The following is a 23,166-nucleotide window of genomic DNA, read 5'->3' on the forward strand; positions in this document are numbered from 1 at the left end:
TGCACTGGGAGGGAGAGACGGTGCGAACAGGCCTCTCCCGCCTCCCCAGGTGGAGGCTTCCCAACTGCACCCTCAGCGCTCCAGGCGCCCGGAAAAGGGTTCTTCCACTGTGGCGATGCTGCAACGCCTCGCCCGGCAGGTGGGAGCCCGTCCGCTCATTTGACCCCGCGATCGCCGGTAGCTGCCGAACTCTCAAAATGGCGATCGACCTGGCAAGAGCGGGCCCAGCATGAAGGAATGGCCCGGTCACTTGTTGACTCCACCGTCATAGTTCTCCACAACCTTGAAGATTCTAGAGGAGCCGCGGGAGTCCCCGACTCCCGCAAATACCCCCGATGGGGAGTGACTGCCATGATTGCCCACGGAACGATGGAAATGTAGCCGCAGGACGTCGGCGCTCCCATGCTGGCGCCAGCCTCTGTTTGAATGACTAGAATCCTGCAGACCACAGTTCGGATCAGTTCCGGTGAAAGCACAGTATGACCCGGTAGGAACATTGTTGCCTCCCTCCCCTTTTTGACTGATGGTTCGAACCACCGATCCATTCTTTTGCCCTTTAACGGAACTTTTGGACTGCCAAAGGAAGCTCTGGGCCAACCACGAGTTAATAGACATTTCGACTATGCCTGGTTCTGCCTGACTGCACTCAAAATGGCGCCGATGCAAATGAAACTTTCAACTCCTTGTTGTACCCCGATTGTTTGGCCCTGGTGTCATGAGTTATGTATGAAGGGTTTTTTTAACCGCATGAATTGATATAGGATGTGCACTGATTACGTGTTCGGACAATTAAGGGATTCAAGATGTGTACTGTCAGTTCGGGAAATGAATTGATATGGGATGGGTACTGGTTATAGGTTCGACAATGAATTGATATTGGATGGGTACTGATTATGTGTTCAGACGGTAAATTGACATCAGATGGGTATTAATTGAACATTCGGACAATGAATTGTTGTTTGAGTTTTGCACATCATGATTATTGAAAGTTGGAAGCCCAACACTTATGACACTCGCTCACACTGAAGTCTCGACATAATTTTATTGCGCTTTTCGCACTTTTTATGAAATAAACGACCACCGACTCCATTAAGTTGTTGCTAATAAAGTATCCCCACATCTACAGTTCCAGCCTGCTCCGTGGCCGGTCCACGAGGTTGTAGGCCCGTATTTATGCACCGACATTCTTATTAAAGATTTTTTGAGAAAGCAAATATAGTTGTCCGCGTAAAATCGATGAGTCTTGAATGAATGATCATTATTTTCGATATAACTAAAATATAGGTGAAATGACTAAGCTCGATTAGATAAAGGGTTGAAAAGTATGATATGTAGAAATATTGCAAATATGAAGGGTCCAACTTTTAGTGGTGTATTTTTCCTTTTTATACAGTCAAAAGCAACAGCTGAAGATTCTGGTATTTAGCCTATACTTTATATGCTACCTGCATAAGAAAAGTCACGCTAACGGTCCACCTGGGCTTAAACGCCCCAGTGGGCAGTGACTGCATCCTGTGGAAATAGGCTGAGTACGCAGTAAGTAAAAACCTTTCTGGGTTTATGCGCGCGAGTGCGTATCAATATAGCTTGCTCTCCCTTCCCTCCTTTTCTCTCTCTCTCTGCAGGTCACCTCGGAATGCCGACGAAAACGGTGATCCAACAGACGAAGAGACGGAAAAAGGGGTCTGATTATAGTACCTAACCACGACAAACCCCGAATGAAACAAAAAAGAATAATGTACACACATGATTAAGCATTCTTACGTTTAACTAAGTATGGAAAAGTTTAGGGTATTTCGAGGTAGGGGTTACGCAAGTATCCTCCGCCGAGAGGACTAGGGATATTGCCAATATTTGAAAACCTACTACCTCCTTTTCCGCATCCTCATAGGCATATAACTAAAAGCTGCCCCATTGCTCTCCAATTGACACCTACTGTTGTCTCAGCCTGGAAACGCACTTGCTAAAAATGACTCGAATAAACCTCCGTGAGCATTAGCCCGACCAGGTTAGTTCATGACCAGTTGCCAAAGGCGTAAGTGTGTACAATCAAAGCCACCAGTAAGAGGCAGCCAACGAATAAAAGATAAGAAAAAGATAGAAAGAGCTTAGGATGATAAAGATGCTCAGCTCACAGAAAAGGATAATTGTGGCCAATAACTGTTTTATGTTTTGTCCTGGATCTTTTTATATAATACCTGTACTGTCTCCCCCGTCTGAGTTTGTGTGTACGTGATGTATGGATCTACGTCGTCCCTCCGCTTGTGTTCACGCATTACTTAACCCCTGCCGTTCTAAGTTGTGTGCACACTGAATAGACCATTATTGTACACGTCTCTCTCTCTCTCTCTCTCCCCACGGCATACGTGTACCGAATGGTTCGTTTAGAGTCTCTCTCTCTCTCTCTCTCTCTCTCTCTCTCTCTCTCTCTCCCTCTCTCCCTCTCTCCAGAAGCCCCCCGTTTCCTCTTTTTCTTGTATGGTGGCGTTGTGCCCCTCCGGCACAAAACATAATTGGGTTTCCTCGAACGCAAAAGGTGTTCAGCAAAATTGACCAAAACCAAAACAAACGATTGAGACTTGCCATATTACTACCTCTCCCTTCTGCAAACAATAGAACCCGAGTTGGTAATGAAGGAAAGGACGGGTAAGACGACGGATGTCCCCTAACCTGGCCTTTTATAAGGGAACTATAACGTCAATGGTCTTCTGTTTCTCAGTTCGTTAGAAAATGCGATCCCCAATGCCCCGATTGCCCCACCCCCTTGCACCTAAGCGTGGATGTCCAGAGTACCCCACTTCTCCCGATCGACCCCAGCTCCCTGTCCAAACGTCCCCATTCCCCCGATTAACCCCAGCTTCATGTCATCTACCCTCGAAAGCGAAATTAATGACTTCGATTAACGTTCACTCCCCAAGAAGAGCATGTTTTACGTCCACCCCCTTTCTTCATGACGATAACGCCCCACATACAAGAGTTAGCCGACCCCGAAGGGAAATGTAAGATTGTCGATACTTGGGTTACAGGGAAGAACGAGTCTCTACATAAGGACTCGACTTTGAATTATCTATAATGTTACACTGTGTGTAAAGGTCCAATTTCTCTCCACGAACGTCACGAATGAGCTCCGAATAGGGTTATGAATTCCATAGCAATGCACTCCTACAGACTCCATAAATAACGACCTCTGACTGTGACCGATGAACTTATCCCCCACCTACACAGGATTGGGGACGGAATTAAGATGTATAAATGTCTTCTCCTGCCAGTTGTTCTAAAAACTTGTTTTTTACTCATTTAAAGATATAATAACCGGAGGAGAGGAGCTGGACGTGACGCACAGCCTGGCCACAGATCATGAAGCACACGTGACAGCAACCAAAGGTGGAGCCGCAGAGCAACGAGACGCGGGACGAGGCACAACTCTCAATCTCGGCAGATGAAAAAATGAAGGGCTGTCTTGAAGCCCTCGACTTGCTGACCCACTTGTGCCTGAAAGTCCCCGTCCCCTTTTTCGAGTCCGACTGTTGGGCTTGCTTGCTCATCATCCTTTGCTCCCTTGGTCCCTTGGTGTGTTCGAAGATCTGGCCCCACTCCGCCCTCTCTTCCCTCGGTTATTCAACAAACTTTTTTCATATAAACTTTGACTATGGACTGGGATTTTGCCACGGAAAAACAGAAAGACACGCAGGTGCCCAGCATGAGGCACCCCTAAGAAAATGAGTTAGGAAACAGGACTGTGATCTAACAGCAGAGGACTGATCGCACCCTGCAACGTGTAAGGATGATTCCGAGCTGGATTTATAGCTCCACCGCCGGTGCTCAAAAGCGCCAACGAAAAGAAAAACGGACTAACAGAGTCTACCAGTGGTGGCTCGTCGTTGAAAAAGACATTTTCGCTAAGACCCCCCCCTTCCAGAACTTTCTACTCACCCCTTGACTAGTTGTTTACATCGAATTGCATTTCTCCCTCAATTTTTGCTTACAAAAATGTTTCATCGATCACTCAAGTCCAAAGGTCACATACAGCACTTTTTACTGTATATTGATGTCGTCGGAGAAAAAGTCCTTTTAAACCCTGACTAAATATTATGCCCATCTTTAGGCTTGTATTTAAAACTCAACAAATGTAAATTAACATGTATTATATTTTGCCTATCACATCGACTGTGTAGAAATTGAACGTGCTTATGTAAAAAGCGGCGACTGTTAAAAATAGCAATGTGTATGTACATAAGCGGCGTTCATTTATGTTCACAGTACCCCTTGGTGTAAACAGAATGGGTATCGCTAAAACTCTGACTGTGTTGTCCCACTAGCATAGACCCATGCACACACGTACACGACAGCCATTTTAGGTACCATGGTCTGTCTCTCAGTTTGCGGTCGATCGCCAGCGCCCCTTCCCTGACCCTGCAAGCATTCCCCCATGCACCCTGACTGCCCCCGCTCTCTCATGCGCGAGTCATGAGCCCACCCCTCCCGCATGACTCTGTCCCTAAGAATCGCACCCCGCGCCTGACCAACACCTCCTGTCCCTCCATGAATACCCCTCCTTTGATGACCTCTTCCTCTGAGCCCGAATGTCTGCACAGACCGCTGGTCATCCCTTAGCCCGAGGATACAGTTTATTGCCCACCACTGTATGCACTCATCTCTCTTGAAAGAAGCTACTATTGATCATGACCACCCCCACCCCCTGAGACTCGATCAGGCACACACATTCCAATGGAATCAGCAGAACACTCAGCCGCATGATAGCCCCCTCCTATTGCATGGAGAATAAGGGCCCTACTGTAGCCACGTGTTGGAATACCTCCATACTATACAATGTGTTGATTGTAATAAAGGATGCCTGTGTGCCATAAACCTGTGTATAAAAGACGAAGCCTCAGAGAAACTTGTTAGAGCACCTCCCGAAGACACCATGCGAGTGTCCCAAAGGACATGCTCTCCTCATGAGTAATAAACCTTTTTCCTTGTCTTCCTACTTCCAGTGCCCGTCTCTTTATTTGGTAACTACTCAAGAAGGAAACAAAGAGTCGCCCTGCACCAGCAGCCTGGGCATCGGGTGCGATCGGGGCTGACCCTTTTTACACTGCCCCACCTACAGGGCAAATTGACCTAAAAAAAAAACAGGCAGTCTCACCCCAAGGAGGATGGAAGCAAAAGAAACTAGGAGTGAGGGATGCGGAATGAAGACCAAGGAATGAGGGATGCGGAATGAGGAACTAGGAGTGAGGGATGCGGAATGAGGAACTAGGAGTGAGGGATGCGGAATGAGGACCAAGGAATGAGGGATGCGGCATGAGGAACTAGGAGTGAGGGATGCGGAATGAGGAACTAGGAGTGAGGGATGCGGAATGAGGAACTAGGAGTGAGGGATGCGGAATGAGGACCTAGGAGTGAGGGATGCGGAATGAGGACCTAGGAGTGAGGGATGCGGAATGAGGAACTAGGAGTGAGGGATGCGGAATGAGGAACTAAGAGTGAGGGATGCGGAATGAGGAACTAAGAGTGAGCGATGCGGAATGAGGAACTAGGAGTGAGGGATGCGAAATGAGGAACTAGGAGTGAGGGATGCGGAATGAGGACCAAAGAATGAGGGAATTGGAATGAAGAACCAGAAGTGAGGGATGCGGAATGAGGAACTAGGAGTGAGGGATGTGGAATGAAGACCAAGGAGTGAGGGATGCGGAATGAGGAACTAGGAGTGAGGAATGGTGAATGAGGACCAAAGAATGAGGGAAGTGGAATGAAGAACCAGAAGTGAGGGATGCGGAATGAGGAACTAGGAGTAGGGGATGTGGAATGAAGACCAAGGAATGAGGGATGCGGAAGGAGGAACTAGGAGTGAGGGATGCGGAATGATGACCAAGGAATGAGGGATGCGGCATGTGGAATTAGGAGTGAGGGATGCGGAATGAGGAACTAGGAGTGAGGGATGCGGAATGATGAACTAGGAGGGAGGGATGCGGAATGAGGACCTAGGAGTGAGGGATGCGGAATGAGGAACTAGGAGTGAGGGATGCGGAATGAGGAACTAGGAGTGAGGGATGCGGAATGAGGAACTAGGAGGGATGTGGCATGAGGAACTAGGAGTGAGGGATGCGGAATGAGGACCTAGGAGTGAGGGATGCGGAATAAGGAACTAGGAGTGAGGGATGCGGAATGAGGACCTAGGAGTGAGGGATGCGGTATGAGGACCTAGGAGTGAGGGATGCGGAATGAGGACCTAGGAGTGAGGGATGCGGAATGAGGAACTAAGAGTGAGGGATGCGGAATGAGGAACTAGGAGTGAGGGATGCGGAATGAGGAACTAGGAGTGAGGGATGCGGAATGAGGAACTAGGAGTGAGGGATGCGGAATGAGGAACTAGGCGTGAGGGATGCGGAATGAGGAACTAGGAGTGAGGGATGCGGAATGAGGAACTAGGAGTGAGGGATGCGGAATGAGGAACTAGGAGTGAGGGATGCGGAATGAGGAACTAGGAGTGAGGGATGCGGAATGAGGAACTAGGAGTGAGGGATGCGGAATGAGGACCAAAGAATGAGGGAAGTGGAATAAAGACCAAGGAATGAGGGATGCGGAATGAGGAACTAGGAGTGAGGGATGTGGAATGAAGACCAAGGAGTGAGGGATGTGGAATGAAGACCAAGGAGTGAGGGATGCGGAATGAGAAACTAGGAGTGAAGGATGCGGAATGAGGACCAAAGAATGAGGGAAGTGGAATGAAGAACCAGAAGTGAGGGATGCGGAATGAGGAACTAGGAGTGAGGGATGTGGAATGAAGACCAAGGAATGAGGGATGCGGAATGAGGAACTAGGAGTGAGGGATGCGGAATGAGGACCTAGGAGTGAGGGATGCGGAATGAGTACCTAGGAGTGAGGGATGCGGAATGAGTACCTAGGAGTGAGGGATGCGGAATGAGGAACTAGGATGAGGGATGCGGAATGAGGAACTAGGAGTGAGGGATGCGGAATGAGGACCAAAGAATGAGGGAAGCGGAATGAGGAACTAGGAGTGAGGGATGCGGAATGAGGAACTAGGAGTGAGGGATGCGGAATGAGGACCAAAGAATGAGGGAAGTGGAATGAAGAACCAGAAGTGAGGGATGCGGAATGAGGAACTAGGAGTGAGGGATGTGGAATGAAGACCAAGGAGTGAGGGATGCGGAATGAGGAACTAGGAGTGAGGAATGCGGAATGAGGACCAAAGAATGAGGGAAGTGGAATGAAGAACCAGAAGTGAGGGATGCGGAATGAGGAACTAGGAGTAGGGGATGTGGAATGAAGACCAAGGAATGAGGGATGCGGAATGAGGAACTAGGAGTGAGGGATGCGGAATGAGGACCAAGGAATGAGGGATGAGGGATGCGGCATGTGGAATTAGGAGTGAGGGATGCGGAATGAGGAACTAGGAGTGAGGGATGCGGAATGATGAACTAGGAGTGATGGATGCGGAATGAGGACCTAGGAGTGAGGGATGCGTAATGAGGAACTAGGAGTGAGGGATGCGGAATGAGGAACTAGGAGTGAGGGATGCGGAATGAGGAACTAGGAGTGAGGGATGCGGAATGAGGAACTAGGAGTGAGGGATGTGGCATGAGGAACTAGGAGTGAGGGATGCGGAATGAGGACCTAGGAGTGAGGGATGCAGAATGAGGAACTAGGAGTGAGGGATGCGGAATGAGGACCTAGGAGTGAGGGATGCGGTATGAGGACCTAGGAGTGAGGGATGCGGAATGAGGAACTAGGAGTGAGGGATGCGGAATGAGGAACTAGGAGTGAGGGATGCGGAATGAGGAACTAGGAGTGAGGGATGCGGAATGAGGAACTAGGAGTGAGGGATGCGGAATGAGGAACCAGGAGTGAGGGATGCGGAATGAGGAACTAGGAGTGAGGGATGCGGAATGAGGAACTAGGAGTGAGGGATGCGGAATGAGGACCTAGGAGTGAGGGATGCGGAATGAGGAACTAAGAGTGAGGGATGCGGAATGAGGAACTAGGAGTGAGGGATGCGGAATGAGGACCAAAGAATGAGGGAAGTGGAATGAAGATCAAGGAATGAGGGATGCGGAATGAGGAACTAGGAGTGAGGGATGTGGAATGAAGACCAAGGAGTGAGGGATGCGGAATGAGAAACTAGGAGTGAAGGATGCGGAATGAGGACCAAAGAATGAGGGAAGTGGAATGAAGAACCAGAAGTGAGGGATGCGGAATGAGGAACTAGGAGTGAGGGATGTGGAATGAAGACCAAGGAATGAGGGATGCGGAATGAGGAACTAGGAGTGAGGGATGTGGAATGAGGACCTAGGAAAGAATGTCTGCCTATTATTGCAGTATTACACTCCTAGCTTTATTTTGAACACTTGTATTGCACAGAATGAGAATACTTTTTTTTTTTTTCTTTTTCTTCTGCATTTGACTTTGGTTTGCAATTGTATTTTGTTACTGACACATGTACCTCACATATTTTTGACTACACACTACTGTCACTTTCGATCAGGTATGTTACTGCCTGCATAGGTATTTTATGTTATTCCAGTATATTACTTATATGATAGGCTATCACTAGTGACACTCACTAGTGTCTTCCTTGGCCCTGTAACTAGCGGTTGACAGTTTGTACTATCGTCCTATTTCCTACTCCTAACACCACAGCCTCTATAAAATGGAGCTCAACGGCAAGCACACTTTTAGAATTAACTACCCCTCCACTCCTCTCTCCAAAACTGCCACTAAACGTTTTAAACACAACTTCTTGAGGTCGCACCCTGAAACACCCTTTGCCGACACTTACTTCTCACCGGGCAATGGAGCCCTGAATATTGATATCATCTTCCACACCTCACGCAGAGCCCAATGGAGAAAAACTTTTCTATCCCTACTCACAGTCTCCACCACTAGGAAAACAACTCATGGCCTAATTCTCACCATCACACCTTCCCACCTCTTCCCTGGCAGGTCTACCATTACTATCTACAATAACGGGACTGTCCTAATCCAATCCACGGACAAGAACCTGGAATCACTAGACAACCTGTTCCCCAAGTTCAAAGAACACCTCTCCAAGCTGCGGACCCCCACCCAGAACTCCGCCAGCACTATCACCCCTGATGTCGCAGCCACCACCTACTACACTTCTACCCCTAGCACCCAAGTAAATGGCCCACCTGCTGTTAACGCCCCCCACTCCCCAAGGACAGTCACAAATAACTCCACCGCACATACTAGCAGCCCCTCTAACATGATCCTTCTTATCCCCACTCATACCCCCTCCATCCCTCCCCCCCCGGGCAGACCATCCCCCACCCACAACACACCACCATCTGAACAAGCCACCGCCCAAAGTTTATCCACCCCCCCATCCCATCCCCCCCACGACAAACACCTCTCCCTCCCCATCTCCCTCCCCACTCCCACCCACGAGTCTCTCACACCTGACACAACAACTCCCACCCACAACACGCCTACATCTGCACACACCATCACTCGGAGTCTATCCACCCATCCCCCCCATCCCCCCCACGGCAGACACCTCTCCCTTCCCTGCTCCCTCCCCACTCCCACTTACAACTCTATCTCCCTCCCAACAAAAGATGCAGAACATACCTCCGCCCTTACCTTAGCATCCCCCTCTCTCCCACCTCCTATTCTCAGCCCTCACTACCCTCCTGTCTCCCCCACTGTCCTCAGCCTTCACTCACTCTTCTACTCACCGGCACCGTCTCCCACTGAAGTCACTACCTATGCTTCACACCCACCGCCTGTCTCACCTGCATCACCCACACCCCTCGCACACAAACACGTCCACACCTTGAATACCATCCCACTCACTAGCACCGCGGAACCCCTCAACAACGCTAGTATACCCCCCCCCCCGATACCCTGCCTGCTCTCCAGCTCACCACTCAACCACTCACCAACGGCTCTCTCCACCAACACCTTCCCCAATGACCCTCCTGACTTGACTTTATCCACCCTCCAACAAGTCAAAGAGGAAATCTTACAAATCAAAAAAGACATTCACGCAATCAAAGACCTTCTCTCCTCACAGCCCAGTCTACCTCCCACCATCCCGCTACCCTACAAACGACGCACCCCACCTACATACCCTCGCCCCCGACGACACCAGCAATGGCCTACTATCCCCGCTCGCAATAATTCTCACCGCCCCCGTCGTGTTCTCAACCCCTTGTCGGACCGCGACCTATGCTCTCTCCTACGCTCTTATGGCCCAGGTCCGGTAAAAGACTTTTCCAACTCACACATCCCCATACCCACAATTCTTACAAACCCTCTAAGGCCCCCAACACTCAACAACAGAGGCTCTGTCCCCAACAACCTCAGAAAAGTTCCCCTCACACTAGAAAGCTCGACCACCCTTCTCTCTCCCAAACTCAAATGCATCCTACTAAATTGCAGATCAGCCCAGAGACATTCCTCCGACATCGCCTCAGATAGGGATCTGGACCTAGCCATTCTAACGGAAACGTGGCTCACTGAAGCCTCTACCCCGATTATGGACATACTAGTCCCCCCCAATTATCACATCATTAGGCTGGACAGGTCTCCTGGCAAGACGGGTGGGGGAATTGCATGCATTTTTAGGAGCAACCTCTCTGTTACTCAAGTCACCTCCCCCTCCCTTTCCTCCTGTGAACTCCTCTGCCTCGACATCACCAGTGAGGGCAAACAAGTCTGTGCTTTACATCTCATCTATCACCCGCCTGGTGACAATCTCATATTCACCCAACAATTCATGGACCTGATCACTTCCAATGCCGGTCGGCAGACCACTCAAGTCTACCTGGGTGACTTCAATCTCCACTGGAACGATCAGAAAGACACCACGGTGAATAGTCTCAAAACTTTCCTCAATGCGCTTGACCTCACCCAAGTATGCGATAAACCAACACACGACAAAGGCGCGATACTCGATCTCATCATTGCCAAAGAGAACGCTATTCAACTGGAGGCGATTCTACCCTGCGATTGGTCAGATCACCACATTATCACCTTCTTTATCAACGAAAAAGTTAAACCTAACCCTACTCAACCAATCAAAACCAAAACATGGAAAAGAGATTTGAATAATCTCAACCCCTCTACCCTACCTCCTCACATCGGCAACCTCCTCCTTCCCCCTTCAGGGGCCTCAGATGTTCAATCACTGACTGACCACTACCTTGACTCTATGAATACAATAGTCAATGAAGTCGCCCCTCTGCAACTGAAGAGAGTCTCCACCAAAATCTCTAACCCCTGGTATGATGACAGACTCAATGACGAAAGGCGTAATATGCGAATGGCAGAGCGCACCTGGAGATCGGACCCTTCAGCACTGCATCTCAAAAAGCTTAAGAACAAGAGAAATGCCTACTTTAGGAGAATAAAGCACACAAAGTCGGACTTCTTCAGCCGCCAGTTGGACCAAGCGAAGAACAGGCCAAGAAAGCTGTTCGAGCTAATCAAGACCCAAACAAAGGCACAACCCACACAATCAAACAGCACAACAAACGACACCCCACATTGTGAAGCCTTCTCGGCTTTCTTTAAACTAAAGACTGACAACATAAGAAATGACCTCATCATGGATATAAGCCGATACCCCAACCACACCAGAATGGCAGACACTCAACCTAAAAACAAAGCATCCTGGCAGTACTTCGATACCTACTCGGAAGAAGAAATACACAAACTGCTCTGCACCTTGAAGCCCTCTAATCACCTCACAGACCCTCTACCTGCTAATGCTGTAAAAGACTTTATCCCCTTGCTCCTCCCTCTCTGGACCAAGATCATCAACAGCTCTCTGCAACAAGGCCACATTCCAGACTCCCTTAAGGTGGGGCAAGTCACGCCTATACTCAAGAAACCTACAGCTGATCCGTCTGACCTAAACAACTATCGGCCCATCACCAATATCCCCACCCTGGCCAAACTGCTGGAGAAATGTGTCCAACTCCAACTAACAAAACACATTGATCAATTTGACCTCCTCAACCCTCATCAATCAGGCTTCAGAGCGAAACATAGCACGGAAACAGCTATGACACACATAATTGATGACGCCCTCCAAATTCTGGATCGCAATGAGTCCTGCCTCCTCATCCTTCTTGACCTCTCGTCAGCATTTGACACGGTCAAACATGAGAACTTGCTGGAGCTGCTAAGCACTAGAATGGGGCTATCGGGAACTGTTCTCAAGTGGTTTTCGTCCTTCCTTCACAATCGGTCTCAGAGGTTCAAGATCGACAATGTGCTATCTACACCTGTGCCTGCAGATCTAGGTGTCCCACAAGGATCCACCCTCTCCCCTACACTGTTCAACCTCGTTATGGAACCGCTCGCCACCTTGCTTCAAGCATCCAATGTTCAATTCCATATGTACGCCGATGACACACAACTCTATCTAAAGTTACAATCCCCGGAAGATATCAAACATCTGAATTCCACGCTTATTAACACCCAATCATGGCTGGCCGATAATCACCTCAAACTAAATGCTCTGAAAACTGAGTTCCTACTCATCACACCCCCGGCGAAAATCTCCACCACCCAAACCTGGCTCAACAACCTAACAGCACTCAATGTCCAACCTACCATCGTGGACTCGGCGAAATCCCTAGGCATCACACTCGACGCCAAGCTCAACATGCAGCAGCACGTCAGCAAAGCCACAAAAGCAGCTAATTTCCAAATTAACACGCTGAGGAAAATCAAACCCTTCCTCCCGGTCAAAGACTTCCAAACTGCTGTACAAGCCTTAGTCATCCCTCGAATAGACTACGGAATTGCGGCCCTCAGCGGTCTCCCGCTATCCACAACAGCACCCTTAAGAGCCTCCCTGAACGCTGCCGCGAGACTCATTACTGGCTCTAGAAAGCATTCGCACATATCCCCAGACTTAAAGTCTCTAAAATGGCTGCCTTTTGAAGCCAGAATACAGCTAAAAATTGCAGTTATGACACACGCGGCCGTGCACCACAAGGCACCCAACTACCTCGCTCAAAAGCTGTCTATATCAGGAGGTTCGAGATCCAATAGGAGTACAAAAAATCTACTCCTGAAACCTCGTAGATTCCGGAAAGTGAAAACTTACAAGCGCTCCTTCTCAGGAATGGCACCCAGGATCTGGAATGCGCTCCCTCCTGAAACCAGGCTGATCTCCTCCACTGCACTCTTCAAGAAAGAGGTGAAAACAATCCTTCTGGCCAAGATCTCCTGATCGTTATAGATGTTGGTTCAGAGTCTCTGCATTGCTTTGTATCACTGCTCACCCTATCCCTTGGCACTATACTATACTTGCTGGGGGCACTACTACGCTACTCTCTTACTACCGACCAAGAAATGATACACGCTGGTTTACTGATCCACCTGAACACCTCTGTAGTGGGATCAATGTCTTGTGCTGTCCTATGTTACCTCCTTACCTGATTGTATATGGATTGGTTTTATGTATGTTTTTATTATCCATGTTATTACCATGCTATTGACTATTATACTGTTCCCATTATCTCTGTTGACTCCTACTGCCCCTACCCTGTCTTTGTGAAGCGCTCTGATATCTGTAAGGATCCTGTTCGCGCTATATAAAACTTTAAATAAATAAATAAATAAATAGGAGTGAGGGATGAGGAATGAGTACCTAGGAGTGAGGGATGCGGAATGAGTACCTAGGAGTGAGGGATGCGGAATGAGTACCTAGGAGTGAGGGATGCGGAATGAGGAACTAGGAGTGAGGGATGCGGAATGAGGAACTAGGAGTGAGGGATGTGGAATGAAGACCAAGGAATGAGGGATGCGGAATGAGGAACTAGGAGTGAGGGATGCGGAATGAGGACCAAAGAATGATGGATGTGGAATGAAGAACCAGAAGTGAGGGATGCGGATTGAGGAACCAGAAGTGAGGGATGCGGAATGAGGAACTAGGAGTGAGGGATGGGGAATGAGGACCAAGGAATGAGGGATGCAGAATGCGGACCTAGGAGTGAGGGATGCAGAATGAAGAACCAGAAGTGAGGGATGTGGAATGAAGAAATGCTGGCATTGATGCTGTGCCTACATGGGCTCTTCTGGCATGACATGAAGCCGGGGAAAGACAGAGGACCCGCTGAATCTCAGTGACCTTTGCATGCACAAGGTGTAATTTCTGCCTTGTGTGTCACTCCCCCTTTTGTAAACATTTGCCCTGGAGGGAGCGCCTCGAGTTTAAATCTAATGGAAGACACTACTCTCTGCCCTTGGTGACGTGGCATATTTCTTTAGTGTTGCGCTAACACCGCATTTTAAAATAATATTCTCTCCCGATTGCTCGGCGCAGCACCCAGTATTTTCATGCAGCGCTACGTTGCATGGTATTTTTAATATCTGTTGGACTTTTTCAGGGTGTGGAGACAAGGAAATGGCTGAATTGAGCTGAAAAAGCAGAACTTAATAAAACGTTATAAAATTGTGATGAATCGGGTCTCCTCAATGTCTTTGACTTGTTTACTGCCAGTAGAGCGGGATTACTTGGGCCTTATTTGGAGAGATGTGTGATGTGACGTGTAATCGGATTACCGTATATATTACCGTATATACACACACCGAGCGCGCATCTTGAGCCCTTTGCAGGCCTCTGGTATCCACTGCTTCCTGCTCGGCAATTGCCCTAAGAAATAGCACTCAATTTAATGGAAGAGAATTAACTCACCTTAAAAGACGAAAGGCTAAATTAGTTTTGTGAAAATTCAATTTGTTATCCTCAGATAAAAGTAGATGTCAGCAGCAAACGTTTATTTTAACATACAATGTGAACGGATTTGCTGTAAGGTAAATTCTAAACATAATTTTGCTGCGTTCTTTTTTATCGTACATCGCAACAAAATAAGGTTATTGAAGCATCTATTTATAGACATTCGGTTTTTTTTTTGCAAAGAAAATGCAGGGTACAACTCTTAGTCCTATGACCTATGCTATCCGTTAATTGTATCATATATGCAACGTTTTGGTGGGTCGCTAGGAGAGAAACTTGTAATCTTTTCCTCAAAACCACTATAAAAAAAAAATCAAAACATGTCGAATTAGCCAGGCACCGCTATCGGTGAATTGAGTGATTTGGCAAAATCTGCAGTTCAATAACCCTTAGGACAGTGACATCATTTTGTAAAGAGTAAATTTGAAGAATGTTTAAAAAAAAAAAAAAAATTATGTAGAGCGAACTCTGTCCAAGGGCATTGGAGCGTTTTTTGCATGAGCACCAATTACTTTGCTTGTAGATTAGGTGAGTTGCCCAGAATCACAGGATGTTGAGTCGACGCCGAGACTCGAAGCTCCCAAGTCTGCAGCTGTGGCTATAAGACATTCCCTATGTTTAGGGAGACTCCTGGTGCGAGACTTGGGGAGGCTGGCGTCTTTGAGGGAGACAATGGGCTCTCTGGGGTGATCGGGGCTCCCTGTGATGTAGGGGTTGTTTATTACCAGGGCTGCCTAGTCTTAATTCCCCCTCAGGCCTCTTTCTTCCATATCCTAGCTTTTCTCTCTTCATCTGACCATTGCAGGTTCTTTTCCATCTGCATTCTCCCTCTGAATTTGCCTCACCAACATTCAAAGGATGGACTGCTCAGCAGGCCCCGCTGGGTGTCAAGCCATTGCACTGTGCTGAATACAGGTGTCTGCGGCACATGCATTCGCCCACTGAGCAGTCCTACCCAGGCATAGCTTTGTAACCGCTAAACCTTGAGGTGATTGTCTGTGCGGGGGCAGAGGGGGGCGTTCGTGAAACGGCATCTGAGGCTCATTTGCATAATGTTTTCGTCCTACGACACATTACTTCAGATTACAGCGTTAGCCATTTATTTCCAGATGATGGTGGGTCGCTAAAAGAAATTGTAATCTAATGAGTTTTTTCCTCAAAACCATGATTTAAAAAAATCAGGTTTTGGGAAAACTGATTTTAAAGAATGTATTACATACATTATATAATGTATTTAACGCATAAAACACGTTGAATTAGCCAGGTACCCTGTTATCAGTGAATTGAGTGATTTCGCAAAATGTGCAGTAAAATAACCCTTAATACAGTGACATAATTTTGTGACGAGTACATTTGAAGTTTTTTTGTTGTTGTTGCATTTTTATGTAGAGCGAACTCAGTCCAAGGGTATTGGAGCGTTTTGCATGAGCACCAATTGTTTTGCTTCTATGCACGAGGAGATTAGGTGAGTTGCCCAGAATCACAGGATCTTGAGTCGACGCCGAGACTCGAAGCTCCCAAGTCTGCAGCTGTGGCTATAAGACATTCCCTATTTTTAGGGAGACGCCTGGTGCGAGACTTGGGGAGGCTGGAGGTTTTCTGAGGGAGACACGGGGCTTCCTGCGAGACATCTCGGGGCGGGGGAAGCCACTCTACCTGAGCCAGGGGTGCGTTTTTATCACGGCACAAGTTGTAAAACAAGCTGCCTGCCACCGCATCCTAGATTAAGAACGGTGAGGCAAGGGGGGGGGGTATGGGGGGAGTGCAGACAGCGGTGACGCCAGCCCCCCCCCCCCAAATGACGGGCGTTTCTCCGAGCCATTTGTGATTGACCTCGGAGAAACATGGTGGTGTGGAGCGCTCCTCTCTTGCCTTACGACTCGGAAGGCAAGAGAGGAGTGCTCCACACCACCATGTTTCTTCGAGGTCATTCACAAATGGCTCGGAGAAAGGGCCATAATTTTTTGGATTAAGGGGCGTGTTTAGGTCAGACTGGGACCTCGGCGAGAGGGAGGGTGTAACGCCCACCACTAGAAAAGGGGCGGGGCTTACAAAAAGAGAGAAAAACACCCCCGAATCGCGTCAAGGCGGGGCCTGAACTGAGTGACGCTCCTCTCCTCCTATGGCTGGCCAGCATTTACGAGGCCAGCCAATGGAGAAGAGGGGCGTGTTCAAGCCCCCATACTACAGAACATAACATTTCGGCTCCGCCCACTGCTTACGCAGTGCGACGGTAGCCTCAACCTGAAAACGGAGATAGGGAGCAAGAAAGAAGTATCGAAGGTATCCCTTGGCCAGGCTTAACTTACAAACCAGGACTTATAGAGACACTCCAGGACAGATGCCAAAGTAGACATGTTGGCAGAGTCGGAATTTAAACTAGAGAAAAAACACTTGTGAAACGAAAGTCCCTCCCAGAGTGCAGAAAATCCTCTCAGAGTTAAAAGATCAAGCGATCAAAGTGTTTGAACAAAATCGGGTAATTGGGAACAAGGAAATAGCAATAGGCATGGAGAGAAATGAAAATTAAATGAGAGCAGATAAGGCGACGGATGTTTGGCTTTACAAATAGGGGGGTAAAAAAGATTGCCTTAAATTGTTTGTAGTGCGCAGTCTTAGAAATCAGTCAAGTCCAGCTTAGTCTTGTCACATACTTTATTTTGGCAGAAGGCCCTAAAAGTTTTATAGTAAAACAATCATTCACAATACAATCTAAAATACATCAAACAGTATATAAAAGTATTCTCAATAAAATAGGCATCAATTTCAAATAAAACAATTTAGACCAATCACTGAACATTCCATACTACCACCCACTAACTTCTCATTAAACTAATGAAAAAAGAACACTTTTATTTTTTATTGAGAGTTCGTGCAAATTACAAAACTACATAACTGTCAAGTAAAAATGCATGTTACAAAATGTTCAGAATATTCAAAAATACATTATTTCATACAAAGATAAATACCTTATAAAGTGCAGAGTACTAACCATTTCAGAATGAACATATCTCATCGATCTCTCACATCACCCTGCTACAAAAGCTAAATACTATCTAAAAAATGCAAAGTGCTAGACAAGTAGGCATAGTCCTAAAAAGGATAAAGCAGACGATTACTAATCACAATTAGATAAGGTGGAACGTAGAGGATGCTAACTCCTAGGAGATGAGCATGGCCCAATGTTCTAACACTGACCCTATTGTAACAACTAAGCAAAGGAAAAGAAGGAAGAAAAAAAACAAAAAACTATTTTCATTATCTATAACCTATGTCCCCAATAAACTCCAGCGTTTCTCATACTCTTTCATAGAGCTTGATCTTATTGCTTATTTTTTTTCCAGTTCTTTGATTTTACTTAACTTTGCTCTCCATGCTTGAAAGGAAGGTACCTTATCCGATCGCCAACATTGTAAAATTAAAGATTTTGCTACCAATACTGCAATGTACAGGCATTCTTCTTGTGCAGTAATATTAGGAGAGCAACCCAGAACTGCGATATCTACATCTATGGAGATAGAAGGGTCTAGGATAGTTCTGAGATAAGTTTCAGTTCCTTCCCACAAACTACTGATCTTTGGATATTCCCAAACAATGTGTAGTCAGGTGCCACCGCCCTCTTTTGCACAACAGAAACACCTGTCCTCAATTTGTGGGTATATCTTATGAAGAAAGTAAGGGGTTCTATAGATCAACCATTTTTAATAGAACTGCATGCGCTTAAAATGTGCGCCTCCGAGTGTTGATGCATTACATTTATTTATTCTATCCCAGGTTAATTTTGAGACCTGCATCCCTTTCCTTCTCCACCATCTATCCTGAACGTTTTCATAGATCGAGAGAGGCTTATTTTAATCAAGAATTTTAACCCAGGCACTAATCTTCCGTTGTATCTGGGAATCAAAGGCTTCATTTAAGCTTGCTCTAACGGATGAATTTGTAATGTCAAATTTTTGAATCAAGGTTTTTATTCTGATGAATGACCACTTCAGGATTGTTTTAGAGTGTAAAAGCTCCATTTCGATCTCTGGCCATGACTTCCAACAATTACCTATAATAAAATCCAGAATCTGCAGGCACCCATTTTCTTCCCACATCTTTAAAATGCTAGACTCTAAAAAACATCTTTCCCCCGTGAAAAAATGGGACAGTCTAGTTGAATTGTGAAGTCTCTGGATATTATAAAATGTTAAAAATTGAGATTTTTAGGATGGGCATAGACCAAAACTCTATGCCCATCCTAAAAGTGCACGGAGCTAGCGACTCCAAAGCCATTATACCGGCACTGGAAGTCCTTAAAGCAAAGGCCCAATCGGCTGCACTCTATGGAGCTGAGGTTTGGGGGCATTGCTGTAAACACAATTTTGAACGGGAAGAAAACCACTTTGTGCGAAGGCTATTAAAAATACCAACTAGAACCCCCCTAGTTCCAGTATTTTTAGATTTGGATCTGAAACGTACAGATCACCAAACAGGCCTCAGGCCATTGATGTACTTGGTAAGGCTATGGACAACCCCCGAGTTGTGTAGCTATAAAAATGGATTAATAGAAATAACCCAGATTGATGAGTATAAGAAAATTGCATGGCTAAAACACATCGAACTTTGGTGCACCAGGTTAGGGCTGTCCCATTTTTGGAATGAACCCCATAATATGACTTCTGTGTGTAAAAAGATTTTAAAAAATACCTATTGGTCCTATGTTAATGAAGAGCCATCTCACTGTCCATCTATTGGTTCATTGTCTCAGAAATTTCTGTCTATCAAAGACACTGCTGCATTCGAATCGTTTATGGATGAGATAAATCCATCTCTAGCAAAAACTTTATATTTGCAATATAGATATGGGGTACTACAGACCAACGCCCACACATGCAAATGGGGAGATAGCAATGAGGATGGTATCTGTACCCTCTGCCCACTAAAGGCTAAGGAGGATGATGTCCATCTATTGTTTTTCTGTTCTGTTTATGCACTACCTAGACAGCGCTGGATAAAACCTCTGTGTGAAAATCTGGGCGTCAGGACGTTTAAAGAGGCTGAGCGTATTATAAGGTCTAATACCTCACAAGCGGTGGTTTTTTGTATAAGCAGATTTTTATTCAATGTGTTTCTAATTAGAAAACGCCTTGGTTATAAACTATAATGTAACAATGAAATCTGTAGTTTTCTCCCACAATGTTAAACAACGTAGAATGCACTGAGTTTACTTTTGTACAAATCTTGTGGTTTTAAAGTTTTTAAATCGATGTTTTTAGTCTGGCTTTTATAATGAAATAACCTTTTTATGGTTTTAAATTGAATTTTAAGAATAGGCATAACTAACTGCATAGAATTAACTGTTACTCTGCCCCAGTACATATCAATTGCAATGTGTTATTCGATAAATTGTCATAAATTGTACCTTTCCCTTTTTAATTAGCCCATGCTTGTTTACAGTATATTTTTGTGTACTTCCTGCTTTTATGGCTATCAGCCGAAATAAAGTTGAACTGAACTGAACTGAAAGTGAGAGCTGGTTCCATCGTGCTAACAGGTGTTTCACTTTTTTCAGCAGCAGAGTATAGTTTAAGTGGAATGGATCTTCTATTTTCTCCGTAAAAAAAATCCCTAAATATCTCTTTGGGCGAGTATTATATACATACCTGAATTCTAGCAATAGAGATTCAACAGAACAGTTACACAGTATGATCTTTGTTTTCGTCTTATTTATTTTGTAACCTCCTATTGCTTGGAAATCTGATAAAATCTTCATGATTTCTACAGGAGTGTCTGTTTTGGAGTCTAAAAAAGGACTATGACGTCGGCGTAGAGTTTTATATGTGTCATACCTTGAAGCGGAGCCGTATATGCCTTTTTTTGTCTAATTGCTATTGCAAGTGGCTCAATAAATAGTGCAAATAAAATTGGAGAAAGAGGATACCCTTGCCTAGTGCCTCTATTTATATGAAAATAGAACAATTGATGGACAGAATGCAGAACAATGACAAACATTCACCCCAGTATAGAGATCTGAACCTAAATCCTTTTTTTTGCTCCCCATGCCATTTCACTTTAAACAAAGCCATATGCAAATCAGTCAGGGCTCTGCTCCCCAAGGAAAAAGTCCAGCACGAACTACCAGGCCAGGTCCTCCCTAGACCAGGAACAAGCATCCTGGGACTAGTTTCAGAGTATCATCCCTCATCAGCCAGGCTACCTTTACTCCAGTAGCATGGAAAGCATGGAACCCACGTCTGGGAAAACCCGTCCCACTAAGGGTTACAAATGCAAAAAGAACAATCAATGGACAGAATGCTGAACAATGTCAAACATTCACCCCAGTACAAAGATCTGGGCCTAAATCCATTGTTTTTAGGGGAGAGTAGTTGAAAAGTTTCAGCACTCAGTCTATCATCTTGTTGTGTTTGCTATGTTCGCCTTAAGTGGCCAAGGGAATGCCCAGTCGTGGGTCCCTTGCTCACTGTGCCACTGGATTCAAGCTAGCCCGAGAGATGAGGGATGATACCCAGAATCTGGTCCCAGGATGCTTATTTTCAGTCCAGGAAGGACCTGTCCTGGCAGAATTCAAGCAATTTAATCTCAAGGCTGTTAATTGGGATGTCCCAGTACAATGAACCAACTTGAGAGTTTTCTTTGGTTGAAGTGGTGTTTTATATTGTATTTTTACTTTATCAATTCCATTTGTTCTCTTTTAAACTTACAGGAAACTGAACAAAGGAATAACAACTATCGTTAAACTCATGAATTAGAAACAGACTGCCATGCTTAATGTTTTATTAACACCTTTCCATAAGAAGAAATAATCATTTACAGTCATTTCTTCCAGGGAGGCACACAATATTGCTTGTGGAATCCATCAACAAGATATTATTTACCTTAAAATCCTCTTTAGTCATTCGTTCCTTAAATAGTGGATGAGAAAGCATGGCTTCAATGTATATTGCAGTAGCTACTTTGCTCCCACCAACTGTTCCATTTATGCCCTCGGAAGCGATTCGCACCTAGAGAAAAATTAGAACAAAAAGGGGACATTGCATATGTTTTTAAAATAAAGGTTTATACATGTGCTGTTCATCAAAAACGTGACCATGACTTCGTGCTGGACCATCCATATTAAAGCTAAGCATAATATTCTAAGTTTGCTATATAATCGGAGATATGGGTGGAGCTGCACACGATTACCGTGAAAAGAGCTACCTCGCCAACAGGAGCCAAGTTCTGGAACCTTTAACTATGCTAGAGAGGCACTAAGGTCAGAAGATGGAGGATTAGACCCAGAACCCCAGAAATATTTCAGCTTCATAAGTGTGAAGCCCAGCTTTAAGTGACAGCCTCCCTGAAGGCGACTGAGGCACTTATTTACACAGTGTATTCTGTAGTATGTGCAGCAGTACTACAATAGTACTACTCAAGCACTACAAAATGTTATTCACAAGCCTAGGTGCAGAGGTCTACACCTTAGTCTCTCCTATCTTTTCTGTGCGGAGATCTCCACCCTGACTGCGGAGATCTCCCCAGAGATAAACCTTTGTTTTCAGTGTAAACGTGGGAGGAGCAGGAGATGGAAAATAGAGAATGTTTACGAATAGATAGAAGGAGTTTAGGAAGAAGTAAGGAGGGATTAAGGGAGGGATAGGAAGGAGTTAAGGGAGGGATAGGAAGGGGGTTATGGAAGGACATGCACCCACCCACCCACAAAAGAGTAAGCCCCTTCCTATTTACAAACTGCACTTCTAAATATTCTCCAGCCCAATAAGACCCAAAATAGTAATAATTGGACTCCAGCTCAGACATGGAGTAAATCCAGTACCACCCATGGTCATTCACAAAACTTCAACAACATCCCATAACAAGCATTTGCAATGCAATAGGTCTTGTATTAAGAAGGTTTGAGCTATTGGTATTGTAGATGACAATTTTTTTAATTTATGTGTTGGTTTTGAAAATAGCGAAATTAATAGCATTGTCATTTACAATGCCAATAGTTTTAACTTTCGCAAATGTGACACCTATAGCATTTGTAATGCAATATGTGTTGTATTTACGTGACTTAGATGTATTGATATTACAAATAACAATGGCTTTTTTTTTACTAATTAATACTTAAATAAAAGTTATTGTAATTTATAATGGCAATAGCTTAAACTTTTGTAAATAACTTTTTTGTGAAGATTATGTTCAGTGTATTTTATTGTGACGAAAATCCAAGAACAGAAGTGCAGTGGCAGCTGGTGACATCTGAAAGTGGTGCACGTAAAATAATTTTCATACTGCGCCGTCGTGAGCGAGCCAGCCAGAACAACCTAGGAGGATTCGGTGGATTCTCCCCGCGAAAATTTTAAAAAAAGTGGACAAATGGTGCATTTTCAAGCAAATTTGCGAAAGCAGGAAGGTTATTAAAGCAATTGTGAAAGTGCAGT

The 23,166-nt window shown here is 45.6% G+C and overlaps 1 protein-coding gene across 1 annotated transcript in view; it reads right to left on the bottom strand.

Annotated features, from left to right (window-relative positions):
• The window catches only part of TSTD2 (thiosulfate sulfurtransferase like domain containing 2), a 232,568-nt gene that overhangs the window by 64,795 nt on the left and 144,607 nt on the right, over window positions 1-23,166 (bottom strand). Inside the window, exon 5 of the mRNA XM_078676324.1 lies at window positions 21,622-21,747. Within this exon, the coding sequence (XP_078532450.1) occupies window positions 21,622-21,747 (126 nt within the window). The remainder of the gene's footprint in view (window positions 1-21,621; window positions 21,748-23,166) is intronic.

This window comes from Lissotriton helveticus, chromosome 2_1, assembly GCF_964261635.1.
Source record: "Lissotriton helveticus chromosome 2_1, aLisHel1.1, whole genome shotgun sequence".
In the NCBI taxonomy this organism is placed as follows: Eukaryota; Metazoa; Chordata; class Amphibia; order Caudata; family Salamandridae; genus Lissotriton; species Lissotriton helveticus.